This window comes from Phoca vitulina, unplaced genomic scaffold (genome assembly GCF_004348235.1).
Source record: "Phoca vitulina isolate PV1807 unplaced genomic scaffold, GSC_HSeal_1.0 scaffold5, whole genome shotgun sequence".
NCBI classification, from domain to species: domain Eukaryota; kingdom Metazoa; phylum Chordata; class Mammalia; order Carnivora; family Phocidae; genus Phoca; species Phoca vitulina.
The window spans coordinates 15,112,507-15,128,473 of record NW_022589708.1 but is presented as its reverse complement, the minus strand read 5'-3'; the positions used below and the strand labels follow the sequence as shown (position 1 = coordinate 15,128,473).

At 46.1% G+C, this 15,967-nt stretch overlaps 1 protein-coding gene across 3 annotated transcripts in view; it reads right to left on the bottom strand.

Moving 5' to 3' along the window:
* Positions 1-15,967, bottom strand: part of ABCC4 (ATP binding cassette subfamily C member 4) — a 241,363-nt gene that overhangs the window by 137,159 nt on the left and 88,237 nt on the right. For all 3 annotated transcript variants that reach the window (XM_032402753.1, XM_032402752.1, XM_032402754.1), the window contains 4 exons: positions 15,193-15,282; positions 13,661-13,852; positions 4,912-5,006; positions 4,593-4,679 (listed from right to left, as the gene is read on the bottom strand). In XM_032402753.1, the coding sequence (XP_032258644.1) occupies positions 4,593-4,679; positions 4,912-5,006; positions 13,661-13,852; positions 15,193-15,282 (464 nt within the window). The remainder of the gene's footprint in view (positions 1-4,592; positions 4,680-4,911; positions 5,007-13,660; positions 13,853-15,192; positions 15,283-15,967) is intronic.

Here is a 15,967-nt window from a genome sequence, read left to right as displayed (position 1 = left end):
TTCTCTGGGCACCAGGACATTCTCTGGGTGCAGGGACATTCTCTGGGCACCGGGACATTCTCTGGGTGCAGGGACATTCTCTGGGCGCAGGGACATTCTCTGGGTGCAGAGACATTCTCTGGGCACCAGGACATTCTCTGGGTGCAGAGACATTCTCTGGGCACCAGGACATTCTCTGGGCGCAGGACATTCTCTGGGCACCGGGACATTCTCTGGGTGCAGGGACATTCTCTGGGCACCAGGACATTCTCTGGGTGCAGGGACATTCTCTGGGCACCGGGACATTCTCTGGGTGCAGGGACATTCTCTGGGCGCAGGGACATTCTCTGGGCGCAGGGACATTCTCTGGGCACCGGGACATTCTCTGCGTGCAGGGACATTCTCTAGGCGCAGGGACATTCTCTGGGCGCCTGAGCCCCCTGCAGAGCCAATCTCAGCAACATGGGCCACAACTCCACCTGCTCATGTGGGTCAGATCAAGAGTTCTGGAGGCACCCAGAACTCTTACCAGCCTGACAAGGTCAGGTGAGCTACCTGACCTCTATGAACCTCAGTGCCTTCATTGCAAAATAAGGCTGCTGACAACTCAAAGGGCACATTGTGGGAAGAGCACTAATCTGCTTGGTAAATGGTCTGTTCACCCTCTTCCCTAACCCACAAGTGGCCCTTTGCTTTGGACTCAGGAAAGAAAAGTTCCTAAGGAGACATTTCTGAGCCTGGGCCTGAGATCAGAAGACTCCAGGCTGTAGATGTATATACTATTATTCCATTCTTTGCATCCAGAAGGATTGTTTCCCTTTTGACAGGTCCTGGTGTGGCTTCCATTCCTAAGTTTGCTGACCAAGTAAACCCCTCTTCCAGCTTAGCACTAAAGCACTTAATGGAATTGTTTCTCCTTCATTCAAAATTCTGTGCTGGCAGTCCCTGACGGGGCTGTTAACCAAATCTGATGCGCTGCTATGTCTGAGCTGGGCCAATGCAAAAGTGTTCAAATGTTTTCTTCCTAACATCCACCACAGATAGAGGAATATAAGTACAATGAAGTTATTAGGTGATGGCTTTAAATTTTTTCTAAATCACGCTTTTTAATCAAAATCTCCAGGAAAATACTCTATTTGCCAAATTTTTAAGAGTAAAAATTTCCAAGTCATGCCATTAAAAAAAAAAAAAAAGAATGATTCAGTAACAAGTTATTGAACTTTTAACCTGTGTAAGGGCGGTGTTAAGAGGGGCCTTGTACTGTGGTAGAGGGGATACAAGTAAGACAGTCACTACCCTCATTCGTTCCACTGACAGAGATTTGTTGGGGTGCCAGGCACCGTCTTAGCAAAGAGGACACATCCACAGGATCAGAAAACCACGAACACTCTGCATCGCGTGGCGGGGGGCACATTCAACAAATACAGAAAATGTACCCTAGGGGCGTGATGTCTGCCATGAAGAAAGAGCAAGGTGAGGGCTGCGATCCTGGGTGTAGGGGACACATGGACCACAAGAGTATCTAGGGGGGAGCATCCCTGCAAAAAGGTACAACTGGGGACAGAAGGTACAACTGGGGACAGAAACCCTCTGCACAAAGGTGCCTTCGTGCATTCACCCTGGAGTCGGGGGTGGGGAGAACTCATCAGTGACCAAGTACGTGCCCCGAGGGCTGCGGGCAGATAGAAGGGCACAGGGTGAGGATGTGCTGGAACGGGAGACGGAGCAGACGGCAAAGAACCTCGGTCGGCTTTTGAGGCCGTGGAGCTGCTCCCTGCACACGAAGGGCGTCTGCGAAGGCCTGAAACAGCGAAGGCGAACAGAGCAGGCGGCAGGGTGGGGAGATCCAGTAAGGACAGACTCAAAGAACTGATCAGGCAGGACGTGGGGGTGTGGGGGAAAGGGCTTCCTAAAATAGGACAGGCTCCACCCCTAAAACCAGTTAGACTGAAACCCATTCACCTGAGGGCCTCTGACCCTCTGCATGAGACAGAATCCACGTAAATGTTTACAACACATAGTTGTAAAACCCGCAAACCTTAATAACCTTGGATATATATTCACGACTGAAGTAAACTGTTAATGGCGAGTAGAAGTGTAATTCATTCACTTTTAATACAAAACACTTCACATTACTGAGCTCAACACAACCGCCATCTTTCAGAGCATATTGTTCAGTCCAATTTTCTAGCTCGTTGAGAACATTCTCAAGCTGCTGCTGAGTGATTTCCTAAATTGCATTCGTGCTCCCTGCCCTAAGTTTCCCCAAAGGATGCGGTTCTGATTAGCAAACAACAATTTTAACAAGCTTGCTTCTATCAAGTGTATATCCAAAGCCATTAAAGCCGAAAGGTGCGAGAGGACTTTATAAATACCTCCCGTGTTCAGAGAACTTGGGGGAGCTTCTGCGATAAGCACACTGACCCTCAGCAATGAAAACGCCTCTTGCCTCCCAAGTGACACAAACACAACGGCCAGTGGAATCTGTTCTTGGAGTGATGGAGAACTTGTGCACACCCACCCAGGATAGGGTGACACACATTCATGACTTCAGGGTGAGGCTCTAGGGGTAGGGAGGCTGGGCTGCTCCTGACGCCACCCAGGGTGTGGGGTGGGGAATCTCTGTCACAGCACTGGGCCCTGTCCCTGAACTCAGTCACAAGCCACAGGGCACTTCCCTGAGGGAAAATTCCTCAAGTCGTGATCATGATCGGGTTGGGACGGGAAGAGGGGTCAGATCAAAGAGCTGGAGACCATGTCAAGTGTTAGCTGCTCGGCTCTCCGCGTTCTCAGAGTCACTGCTGCTATGTGCTTTTTCTTTAAATTGTGGTAAAACTGGTATAACATTTACCATTTTAACCATTTTTAAGCTATATCTCAGGGGCATTATGGACACCCACACGTTGTGCAACCATCACCACCACCCATCTCCAGAACTTGTTGTCACGCCAAACCTAAGCACTTTGTACATACACACTCGGGGGGTGGGGGGGTTCCGCGTTAGGAACCCACACTGAGGGGACACTGAGTCCCAGGCTCCTAGTATGCGGAGCCCAGAGCTGCCTCATGCTAACTCTGCTAAAATCTCTTTACTTTGCTACTTAGGACTTTAAATGAATTGTGTCTCCCCACCTCCACCCCCAAAATTCCCACATTGATGCCTTAATCCCCAGCAATTTAGAATTTGGTGACAGGACCTCTAAAGAGGCAATTAAGTTAAAATGAGGCCGTGATGGTGAGCCCTTACCCAATCTGACCTGTATCCTTAGAAGAGATTAGGATATAAGGAGATGGGGCGTCTGGGTGGCTCAGTCAGTTAAGCACCTGACTCTTGATTTCAGCTCAGGTCATGGTCTCAGGGGTCGTGAGATCGAGCCCCACTTTGGGGAGTCTGCTTGAGATTCTCTCCCTCTGCCCCTCTCCCAAAATCACATGTACATGCACTCTCTCTCAAATAAATAAATCTTAAAAAAAAAAAAGACCATAAGGAGAAAGCCACCAGGGGTGCATGCACACAGAGGTGAGACCGTGTGAGGACACAGTAAGAAGGAGGCCATCAGCCAGCCAAGGAGAGAGGTCTCAGGAGAAACCAAGGTGCCAAACTTTCAGCCTCCGGGCCTGGCGGAAAGATCTATCTCTCTGGTTTAAGTCCTCCTTTGTAAATGGAGATGTTTTGTGCAACATCATTTGCAAGAACATTGACCTCAGTGCACACATTAGGGCTTCAGGAAGTGCATGGAAAGCGCTCACTGGCTTTGACAAGGTGAACAACAGTAAGGTAACTATGGGGTAGATATGGACGCCATTGAAACAAGAGCGAGTTCATGATGCTTCCAAACATGGCAGTCTAGACTCCGCAGGGAGCACAAGTTACGTATATTAGGCTAATAGTCTGTACAGAGAAGATTCAGAGTTGTCCTACTTCAGTCGTGTGGCGACGAAGCAAGAGCCAATGAAAACAAATTCCAGAAGCACAAAGTGAGAGTCAGGAGGTGAGCTAGATTCCAGATATGTAGTTTCAAATTCACGTTAACCCTCCATGTGGGGGCCTGATGTATTAATTCTAATAAGAATCCAGGAAGCCATACTGTGAATAAGGCCTTCTTCAACTCTAGACTTTAAGTGTTTCCTGACCTGCAGGGTAATTCGCACAAAGCAGTGAGGCCGCTCCACAGAAGCGATACGTTGGCACAAGAAACACTGCACTTCTAATGTGCCACCAACAAAAATGACGAAGGACAAGAACTGGGAGCCAAGTATCACGTTACCGAGTCCCATTCTTCGATTTAAAAACTGCACATCGGCTTTCTTATCCCATCAATGGTGTCTTGGTTATCCATGGCGAGGAGCAAGGGGACATCTGCCATCGTGCCCTCACCCCCTCAAGCATGTCCTCCACTCACGCCACACACAGTGAGCACCATCTAGGTCTTCCTTTTTCTCTCTAAAAATTTCTCTGAAATGAATCTTCCGTGGAGGGAAGGGAGGAGGAGGAGGGAGACCTCAGCAGAACAGGCAGAGTCTTCCAAATCACCCCAGCTTCCCTGAGCTCTTTTCCCCCAAACGCTACAGGGCGCATAGAAAACAGAAATGACAAACACGGGCAAACTCACAGTTCAAACAAGTGCCTGCCAACTTCTGCATCCACCGCGCTGAGAGGATCGTCCAGGAGGTAGATGTCTGCATCCTGGTACACTGCTCTGGAAAACAGAAGACCACATCAGACGGGAGAACGCTCCAGGCTCCCAGGATCTCATCTCCCAGTCGTGACAGCCTTCAACAACTCGGGGCACGTTCACTCCAAGAGCCGATGGAATAATGTGGGGCTTCCCACAACGCACCCCTCTCCCTCCCTGCCACGCAGCAGGTGGTCTCGGGACGGCCACCTCCCGGGAGCAGCGCACGGAGCACGTGCAACCAAACTGTGCATACCTTGCAAGGTTGACCCGGGCCTTCTGCCCTCCGCTCAGTGTGGCTCCCCGATCGCCTATCACGGTTAAATCTCCATCCTCCAAAAGCTGAAAATCCTGCATGGAGACAGAAAGAAGGGGTTGGGGGAGAGATTTAAAACATGTTCTCCTGTCATCCGGGACTTTCAGCACTGGTTCTTCATACACATCTGTGATCAACAGCGACAGATCTATTTCAAAGTGACTAAATGGTAACCTTGAACCTTTCCCAAAAAACTCAGGGCTTTTTGCTTCCGTTTTGCAGCTTTTCCCACAGTGTTCGTGCATTTCACCAACTTAACTGATGTTTGTTGAACATTGACTAGATGTCTGGCATTGTTCTGGGAACAATGAATTTGGTAGTAAAAAGACAAAATCCCTTGAGTTTCCATAGAGGGAGACTGACAATATGAAAAATTAGTCCTAAGGACTAAGAAGAAAAAATAAGCTGGCTCAGGGGACAGAGGGGCAGGGAAAAAATCCTACATAGGGGTCGAGAAGGGCTCTAAACAGAGGGGCTTTCGCAGAGAGACAAGGGCGCCTGTGCGGACCCGAAACGCGTTCCACACGCAGGAACGAGCAGGTGCAGACGGCGCAGGGCAGACACGTGCCCAACGTGTTCAAGAACTAGCAGGGAGGCTAGGAGAGCTGGAGAGAGTGAGTAAAGAACGGGGAGAGCAAGGGCAGAGACAAGAAGGGGGGGCCATGGGTTTCACTCCCAGTGACACAGAGAGGGGATGTGGCTTCGGTTTTTCAGAAATCCCTCTTGCCTCTTTGTGGAACAGAGATGGTAGAGGGCAAAGGGTGAATGAAGCGGGGCACACATGAGGACGGGACTGCATTAATGTAGGTGAGAGAAGACAGCGGCTAGACCCAGAGTGGGAGCAGGAGACAAGGAGAGCAGTGGGCACGTTCTGGAGAAAATTCAAAGGTGGAGCCTGTAGGACCTGCTGATGAGTGGGTGCCCGTTGTGGTGGTGGAAACAGACGATGTCCTGTCCTCCACGGGAGAAAGGAGGAGAACAGGTTCGCCATTTACGGAGCTGGAGGAGACCGTGCAGGCAAGCTGAGATCTTGGTTATTATGGTCAAGCCAAGATGCCCACTGAGAGCGTCAGGTTGCAGCTGCAAGTAAGCATCTGGATGCCGGTGCCAGGGCTACTGGTGAGAGTTGGCAGCTCACCCATGGCCTGGGAAGCCCCGGGACTTAGTTTCTCAAAGAACAAGTGTGTCTTAACCAGCCAGTTTGCTGATCTCAGCCTCAGCCTCTCACCCTCGCAGAAGGGTTAACACCTGACCCTTGTCTTCACATGTAAGGCAAGGTGACAGAGTGACAGCCGAGAATTGTACAAGAAACAAGAGCTGAAAGAACAGTCTGGCAGGAAAAACAGAAGGGAAGTAACAGTGTGTTCAAGGGACACTGATCCAGTCAGCTGAACTAAGAAAGTTTCATGCAAGCCAGGTAAAACTCAAAGCCACAAAGAATAAGCCCGGACGAGAAGAGGTGGGAATCTATCAAGTTCTACCCAAAGTTCTGAGGCTCCTGGCACAGACAAGCAGAGTTTGGGGGAGCATGTTATCAACCACACCTCTCAAGCATCAACCCAGAATACACAACAACACCTTTCTACAAACGAGCCCTCACCTCTTGGTCTCTACTTTGGCCAATCCGGGGAGAAAGCATGTTGGAAATGTCCATGACAAGCAACCCTTTTGACCTCCCTAAAGCCTCTTTTTCCTCTTCGGCAAAATGTGGAGAGACAAGAATGGCTAAGCTCAAGGATGCCGTGACAATCAAACACGTGGACAAACACCTTCTATACGTAGGAAAAGGACACAAATCAACTGTAATGTGCCAGATACATATTTTCTGATCAAACCAACAGTGGGACCTCATTCACAGTGTGAATCACAACCTGCAAAGCACACCACCACAAGGAGAAGGGAAAGAGAGTATCTTCATCCTCACCCATACCCTGAGAGCCCACAAAGGCACACGGAATTCCCTGCACACTCAGAGCTTAACTGGATGGCAATAAATGAAAGGCAGCAATTGCTCAATCATGAAAATTCATTATTTCACATTACTTCTTTGCTCAGAAGTCAACACCATCTCTTGCTTTTTGGTTTCCATGAAAAACAACGGGCCATCCTGAAATAGGCTCTCAGCCTTCCACCCCCACCCACACCCACACTGTTTACTTGGCCTCGATTCACTGCTGACAGTCCTTGCCAAGTGTTCTCAGTTTTGATGCCTTGATCTTATGTTGCTTTGTCTTCCTTCTCAAAATAGCACCAGGCTGTAGCAAAGCAATCTTAGCCATTCTCTACAGAAGGCACTTCAAATCCACCCTTGCATTTAGCACAGTTAGGGAATAAGGAATGGACTTGCTCCAAGCCTAGTAGTAGGACTTTGAGTGTGTTGTTGACACGGCAAACTATTTATGGATAAGCCTCCGAGAGGAAAAAAAGAAAAAAACATTTCAAAGATTATAAAGTGAAAACCTGAGTCAGGCTAATTTCCTAACCACAGTTTTCTGGTTTGGTGAAAGGGAAGAGCCTGAGTTGAGCATATATTTCCAGTCTTCCCAATGAGCAGAAGGTATTCTAACATTAGTTACATCTCAGTAACATTTAACCAACTATTTTGTCTATAATGGTTTTCACTACAAAGCAGACACACAGACCAGAGGGAAAGCCAAGAAATGGCTATGCTGCTTTGAAGCCACCAAGCCAGAAACCTACCAAGTGCCCTTTGGTGATGGTGGAGACTTCAGGAGAAATACCACGGGGCAGACTGTCGATGGTTTATGGCAGGGAGTTATGAGGCCTGGGGGCCAAGGAGGGCTGGATCCCAGAGTCAAACAGCGGGAGTTCCAGGCCCTGATCCTAACTTTTCTTCCGGGACTGGCCTTCCTATCATGGCCTGTCAGTACCTCACCCATCCTTCCAGACCCAGCTCAAATACTCTCTTCCATGAAACCATCCCTGAGTTTCCCAAATCACAAGTCATCCCTCTTTTACTGGATTCCCAAGACTTGGTATTTCTCATGAAGGGCCCACCTTATTCTGCTTCATAATCTATACATGTGTGCACAGTTCTCTCCCCAGCTCCTTGATGGTAAGATTTATGCACCAAGCCTGGCACGCCTGGATGCCTGATAATGATGATCTCTAATCTTCACACGCTGCAAAGTATTAGCCCCATTTCACAGGTGAGGAAACTGAGACCAGGTTACATAATGGTCTAAGGACTGTCAGCTGTTAAATGGAATGGGGGCAATCTGAACCAAGCTCCTCTCAATTTGTAGCCTTTTATTCTTCCTTTCTCATCATGCTGCCCCAAGTGGTTACTGAAAAGTATACTTAAAAGTGTATTTAAAATTAAAAGTGAATTTAAAACATCAAAGTTAGTTAAGACTTGATGACCTCTATGTCTACACACACAGAAGTATCATTAAAGTTATTCTCCATATTTTGATTAGCCTCATATACCTCTTTTGTACTCATGTTTTCCTATTAGGTCATAGGTGAGTAAAAGTTACCCCAATTGAGAGATAAAAAAAACTGAAGATAAAACCATAATTATTCTACAACCGTCAAGGTTATTGGAAAAGAAAATGTCCAAGTTGGCAGAAATGTAGTAAATATGAAGAGAAACTATAAGCCTGTGAGCATCCAAGAGGAGCTCAAGTGATCTATGTGGAAAATATTAAACTTGAATTTATCAATGCTATACCTTCAAATATGTATTGCCTAAAAATGCTAAAATGTCTTCAAGTGGCAAAAGATAATACGCAAATGTCACATGATACATCGCTTATGTTAGAACAATATTTTTATTGGTAATTTATGTAAAATGTACTATGTTAGAGCACCTAGACAAATATCAACTCAAATAATGGAAGTTATAGACTCAAATGCCTCTCTACGTGTCACATTTTATGGATGTGATTCCACCCAAAATTGGCTGCTCTTAAAATTAAGAGCTAATATCTCTTCCATATGATTCTAACATTTGTAGAATGCTTGTGATGTCTCTAGCAATAAGGTGCTGTAAAATCATTATTGCCTTTCATCCTAAGAAACACCTTATGAGGATGATCATCTCCATTTTAAAGATGAAGAAACTGAAGCTTTGTAAGGTTCAATGAACCAAAACCGCACAGCTGGTAAATAGAGAGACTGAGGTTCAATCCACAGCTGTCTGCCTCCAGGGCCTTGGAATTCAACCAGGTGGTCCCTAAATTATGTTCTATAACTCAACTACAACTCCACTTTGAGTAGGTCATCAGCCCAAAACGATGTTACTAAATGTGATTACTTCCTATCTTCCCATTTTATTTCAGAAATGTTTTCTGCTCAACGACTTGTTAACTTCAATTAGACCTAGTTTAATACACCTACTTGTTAGTAATATATGTAACATGAGAAATGTTGCCCTTTTTTGTTTTTTTTTCCTTCCAGGATTTGGGAGTGGCTATAAGAAGAAATCCTTATATTATATATGAATTTAAAGAAAGGGGCTAAAATAATAATAATAGCCACCATTTATCAAAACCCTGGCATGTCTGTATTTTACAGGTACTGCCCACAGTCTTGACAATAGTCCCATACCTCCCCCATTTAATAAGAAAGGAAACAGACACCCCAAGTTACTACCCAAGATATCCAAAGGCCAGAGCTTTTCTACTACATATGCAGTCTCTGTATCTACAAAATCACTCCAGAAAGCCCCTATCCTGTGTGGCCATCTCATGCCCATGCACTGATACGTGAATTCCAAGAGGAGATAAGCGAAGGATCTCCTAACTCATCAGGCGGTTCTCTGGGGTCTTAAAGCCTTTACCAACCCTAAACAGAGTCATAGATGGCATTTCAGAACTGCCGCAAAACCTCTTTGAAATCTTCTGACTCAACGTCCGCATTTGCAGTAGACAGCAGACCCAGGCAGGTAACAGGACGTGTCCACAGTGACAATGCTCGGGACAGGACTCCACTCTTGACTACATCAACACCCTGGGCCTCCTTTTCTGTCAAGGAGGGAAGGAGCACAAGAGGCCCTGACTCCACGTCCCCATGCCATGCAGCAGCTGAACACTAACAGTCATGTTCATAAACATCAAGCCCGCCCTGCAAGTCCCCCTTCCCAACCAGAGTGTGTGTGCCCAGCAGCAGTGCCCCAACACGGCCCACACACAGGTCCAGTGTCGAATGTGGTTTTGGCAAAAGCATCAGTCCCTGGAGAAAACACTGAATGGTAGCCACCATCCCAATACCTGCTTTTCTGCAGAGATGTTCGGACGTGGAGGAATAGAAAGGGCTGAGCTATCACCAGAAATGCAAGGTCATGCAAAGAAGCAGCCCAGCACTGGCCTGGGTCTGTTTTGGACATCAAGAGTTGATGTCCAGGGGCGTCTGGGTGGCTCAGTCGTTAAGCGGCTGCCTTTGGCTCAGGTCATGGTCCAGGGTCCTGGGATCGAGCCCCCGCATCGGGCTCCCTGCTTGGTGGGAAGCCTGCTTCTCCCTCTCCCACTCCCCCCTGCTTGTGTTCCCTCTCTCACTGTGTCTCTCTCTGTCAAATAAATAAACAAAATCTTTAAAAAAAAAAAAAAAAAAAAAAGAGTTGATGTCCAAACGGCACCTGGGTGGCTGAGTTAGTTACACGTCTGCCTTTGGCTCGGGTCATGATCTCCAGGTCCTGGGATTGAGCCCCCTGTCAGGCTTCCTGCTCAGCGGGGAGTCCGCTTCTCCCTCTGCCTTACCCCCTGCTCATTCTGTCTCTCTCTCCTTCTCACTCTCAAATAAATAAAATATTTTTTAAAAAATCACATAATTTATTCATTATTTAAAAAGTGACATCTATTCAGGCTACAAATAAATTTAATTACCTTCTTTTCAGGAATGCTCCCTTAGCCTCTTAGGCAATTGAATATAATTTATCTTGTCATGTTAGGGGTCAATGTCAAACATATCATTTGCAACTGGCTTGGTGGTAGGAGGCAAATTAAGGCAAGTTTACTTTTCTATTGTATGTGAAAATGCTGTTCATGATTTGAGCGCATGTGTATCTGTCTTGAATGTTATCGGCCATATAGATTGTCGGTACTTATCTATTACTCTTAGAAATTCTTCTAAGAAGAATTTGGGGCACCTGGGTGGCTCAGTTGGTTAAATGACTGCCTTCGGCTTAGGTCATGATCCTGGAGTCCCAGGATGGAGTCCCGAATTCAGGCTCCCTACTCAGCAGGGAGTCTGCTTCTCCCTCTGGCCCTCCCCCCTCTAGTGCTCTCTCTCATATAAATAAAATCTTTAAAAAAAAAAAAAAATCCTTCCTCCTGGACATGCACAGCCACCCATATTTAAAGGGCCATTACGCTGACCAGGGTTACCTGGTGGCTTATGAACAGAAAAGGCAGAGGTGTAAGTATGAGAAGGAAAACCTCAGCTACTGGTACCCAGTTAGGGTTGAAATCTTCAGAAGTGGACACCACGAAGGTACGGGGACCACACGCTGGCCTCTTTGGCCACTCACTCCCGGCAGCCACTGTGGTGACGAGACTCTTCCTTGTGGTACAACGTGCAAATGCAACAATTAGTTGATAATGCTGTCTGCCTCAGGACTTCTCCCCCTTTTTGGAATAATTGTTGCTACTCTGTGTAAATGCCTGTTAGATGCTCGAACTGGACATCCTCGAAACCAGCTCTGGATTTTTTTTTTTTTTAAGATTTTATTTATTTATTTGAGAGAGAGAGACAGAGACAGAGACAGTAATAGAGAGAGAGAGAGAGCACGAGTGGGGAGAAGAGGGAGAAGCAGGCTCCCCAGGCCATGGTCTCTCGGCATCTAGCTTCCCACCAGTGCCACATTGGTCTCCACCTCCATTACCCGACAGTAAAAGGAGCTCTCTTCCTTACAAACTTCCTCGTTTGGAAGGCCCCGTGGAAAAGCATGGAATCCAGAGGCATGCCAAATGCAAACCTGAGCTGCAAAGGTTTAGGTGAATTGTTTCATCTCAATAAGCCTCAGTTTTAGCAACTATAAAATGAAGACAGTACCATCAAAGGCCCTGGTAAAAGATTAAAAACTCCTATACGTTTGTGTGCATGCGTGTGTGTGTGCAGGGGGGACAGGCAGAGAAATGATCAGCACGTGGACTCTGAATAAATGGGAGTTATTACTGCTGTTTTACATTTGCTTCCTCCCTCTTCCTATCCAGTACATGCCTTGACAGAAATCCAGCCCATCACGGCTAACTTGATGTCATTTCTGAAAACACACCATCTCCCATTAACAATGACCCAGGGGAAAGAAATAGAAGCCCATTAAACAAGCAATTATGTTTTGTCCACATCATAAAATGCTACTCACCTGATAAAATCTATGATGTTCAAGCCACTGTTCAAGCAAAATTACTATTTCCTCACAAAGCTGGCCTGGAGCCTTCGATACCCTCCCTTTAAGTCTGTCCCAGCCTTCTCCACACAGCATAAAGGAACAGTCGGATGTCCAGACCGCATTGAACAGACCCCGGGGTGAGCCCTTTAACGCTCTTATCCACTGATTTTTATAACCTAAGGGGAGTCACACAGTATTTCTCAGTATGTGCCTTTTTTTCCCTTTTTTGCTAATTATATTCTCCTATCAGGTAAGTTCCGTTTTCCTCCTTCATTCATCCATTTTACTTAAATCCCAAGCACAATTCAACAATTCACCTTGCCATTTTCTGCAAAACAATGTCATTTCTGAAAATAATCTCTCCCCTTGTGAAATGATGTAGTATTCAAAAGAAACTTTAAAGCATTTCCTTTTCTTTAAATAATAAATCACACATGAAAAACCAAGTGGAGAGGAGACCTGTGGACTGAAAAAGATGAATCAACCAAGTGCAAAGCGCACACCTTACATGGAGTCCGATTCAAACCAACGGCTGACGAGATCCCCTCATGAGATAATTAATGAAATGTAAACTTGGACTAGAATGCTGAGGATATTAAGGAACTGTGGTCATTTTTCAAGGACGATAACATGGTTTCTTTTCAAAAGAATTCCTACCTTTTAGAGAGAACCAAGGAACTATTTGCAGATGAACTATATGAGGTCTGCGTTCTGCATCAGAATTCGGGGTGTAGGTGGGAAGGCAGAGAACAGGGGCGCCAGGGCAGACAGACTCGCCCCCAGCAGAGCATGGTTGAAGCTGGGGGATGAGTACATGAGGGGGGTCATTACACGACTCTCTCTGCTTTTGTAAATTTTTATAATTGTCCCTTTAAAAAGTTAAAAGTGAATAAAACTTGGGGCACCTGGGTGGCTCAGTCGGTTAAGTGACTGGCTCTTGATTTTGGCTCAGGTCACGATCTCAGGGTCATGGGATCAAGCCCCATGCCGGGCTCCGTGCTCAGTGTGGAGTCTGCTTGAGATTCTCTCTCTCCCTCTGCCCCTCCTCTCACTCACGCTCTCTAAATAAATAAATAAAATCTTTTTTTTTTTTTTTTTAAGTGAATAAAACTTCACACAACAAAAAGGCATCCTGTGAATGTCATCATCACATCAGGATTAAAACAGCAGTGTATATGAGCAGGTTCATACAGTGCCATTTGCCCACGAGACCACCGTGAAGTGTTAAATGATGTCCAAAGATCTTCCAAACACAAAAAAGGAAGTAAGCCTTGTAGTTTAAACAACACTATTATTATTTGACCTTCAAGTTACATGTAAGTCCAAAGTCCTTACCTTTTTCAAAGCACAAGCCTTTATTACTCTCTCGTATCGTTCCTTTTCGTATTTCTTCCCAAATAAAATGTTACTCCTCACAGTTCCCGAAAACACCCAGGGCTGCTGAGAAACGTAGGCGATCCTTCCATGCACGCTGACCAGCCCCTGGCTCCGGGGCAGCTCCCCAAGAACAGCACTTAACAGTGACGACTGAAACAGATGGTAAACAAGCACGTGTGTGCGCAGCACCCAGCACAGAACCGGCCACTGCCATTTGCAGCCTTCCCCGGCCCCGGGGCTTTGATACACCTCAGAGCTCCTTCCCTTTCAGTACAATAAGTACAGCCCTGGAAGGTGCAATCAAAAATTTCAACACTCATAAAATAGAGTATCACAGCCTGCTCTGCCCAATGGCGTTTCCCCCAAATGAAAGGCGGTACTCAGAAGACTAAGAATGTTGACCAGTCTCAACAGAGGAGGACGGTGTGATGTGCACTCTGTAAGTCTGAGGTCTGACGCAGGTGGCCCTGCCCCCAGGCATCCTTTACTTCACAAGATACTTGTTCCTGGAAGGCCATGTGTAAATCATCTATCCAATGCATAAGGCTCACTCTGAAGTGAGTCAGGTTTGCAAAGAGAAAAAAACCCATCACAAGTAATCGCCCCAGGGGCGCCGGGGTGGCTCAGTCCTTAAGCATCTGCCTTCAGCTCAGATCATGGTCCCAGGGTCCTGGGATCGAGGCCCACCTCGGGCTCCTGCTCAGAGGGGAGTCTGCTTCTCCCTCTCCCACTCCCCCGCTTGTGTTCCCTCTCTAGCTGTGTCTCTCTCAAATAAATAAATAAAATATTTAATAAATAAATAAATAATGGCCCCAGCATTCATACGTTCTACACTCAGCTTTCCCTATTTTTGTTTCCGAGGCAGCAGGCTGACGCGGCATGCACACTCCCTTCAAGTCTTTCACGACATACGGACATGGTGTGTCTGTGCCCACCGCTATCGGAATGCTCCTAACGCTGAGCTGAAATAATCCTTTGGTGTATCTGTCTTGCCCCAGGACCTGGTTGCTTCTAGAGGGCAAAGGAGTCCGAGCCTTCTTACATGTGTATCTTTTGCTCCCAGCACAGAGCCACATAATTACTACCTGTGCAGTGATGTGACATGGTGAAGTCATCTAAGGAAATGTTTAAAGTTTTCCAGAAGAGCCGTTACAACCTCCAGACTTCCTATAGATCCTGCTCTGACAAAAAGAAGGCCCATTTTCTTGGTCATTCTATCCCAAATAGCAGTCACGTAAAAAATTACCTTCAATGAGATATCCAACTTCCAGACAAGCATTTCCAAACTGTGCGACTTGACACACCAAGAAAAACACAACACACACTAAGCAAATTGATTTGGCCACGCAACCTTCTTGCAAAACTAATGCTCCATAGAACCCCTTTTGAGAAATGCATTCTAGATATACCCAATTCAAAACTGTGTGACACATAGCCCAACCTCAAGAATTTAATATGGGATGTGGCGTGGCAGTCAGCTGATGACTTACCTTTCCTGCTCCCACAGGTCCGATCACAGCTAACAATTCCCCGGGTCTCACAGTAAAGGAAAGGCCTTGTAGGGTTGGCGTTTCTGATGCCTACAAAATGAAGTTTCAATAAAGTAACACAAATCACGTCCAGAAGAAAATAAAATCATAGTCACTGATATGTAAACAGAAACCACATCTGTCTCCTTCCTATTTGAAGATACTGTGTCCTGGAGTCCTTTTCACTCAACTCTTTCTCTGGGGTTTAGCTGCCTTTCAGAAGACCTGTTCTCCTTCTGGATTTGCGTATGAGCCCAGTTCTAGACACTCACAGAATTTAAGTGGTAGAAATAACAAGGCACCCTAGTGAAATGAAAATTTCTTAGCACACAGTAACATTAAAGAATATAGTTAACAGAATATTCAGTATGGGAGGGGATTTTTGTCACAATTTAAAAAAAAATTTTATTTAAATTCAATTTAGTTAACATATACTGTATTATTAGTTTCAGGGGTAGAATTCAGTGATTCCTCAGTGGCATGTAATACCCAGAGCTCATTACATCATGTGCCCGACTCAATGCCTACCACCCAATTACCCCATTCCCCCATCCACCTCCCCTCCAGCAACCCTCAGTTTGTTTCCCAGAGTTAAGAGTCTTTTATGGTTTGCCTCGCTCTCTGTTTTTTATCTTTTTTCTTCCCTTCTCCTATGTTCATCTGTTTTGTTTCTTAAATTCCACATATGAGTGAAATCATATGGTATTTATCTTTCTCTGACTTATTTCGCTTAGCA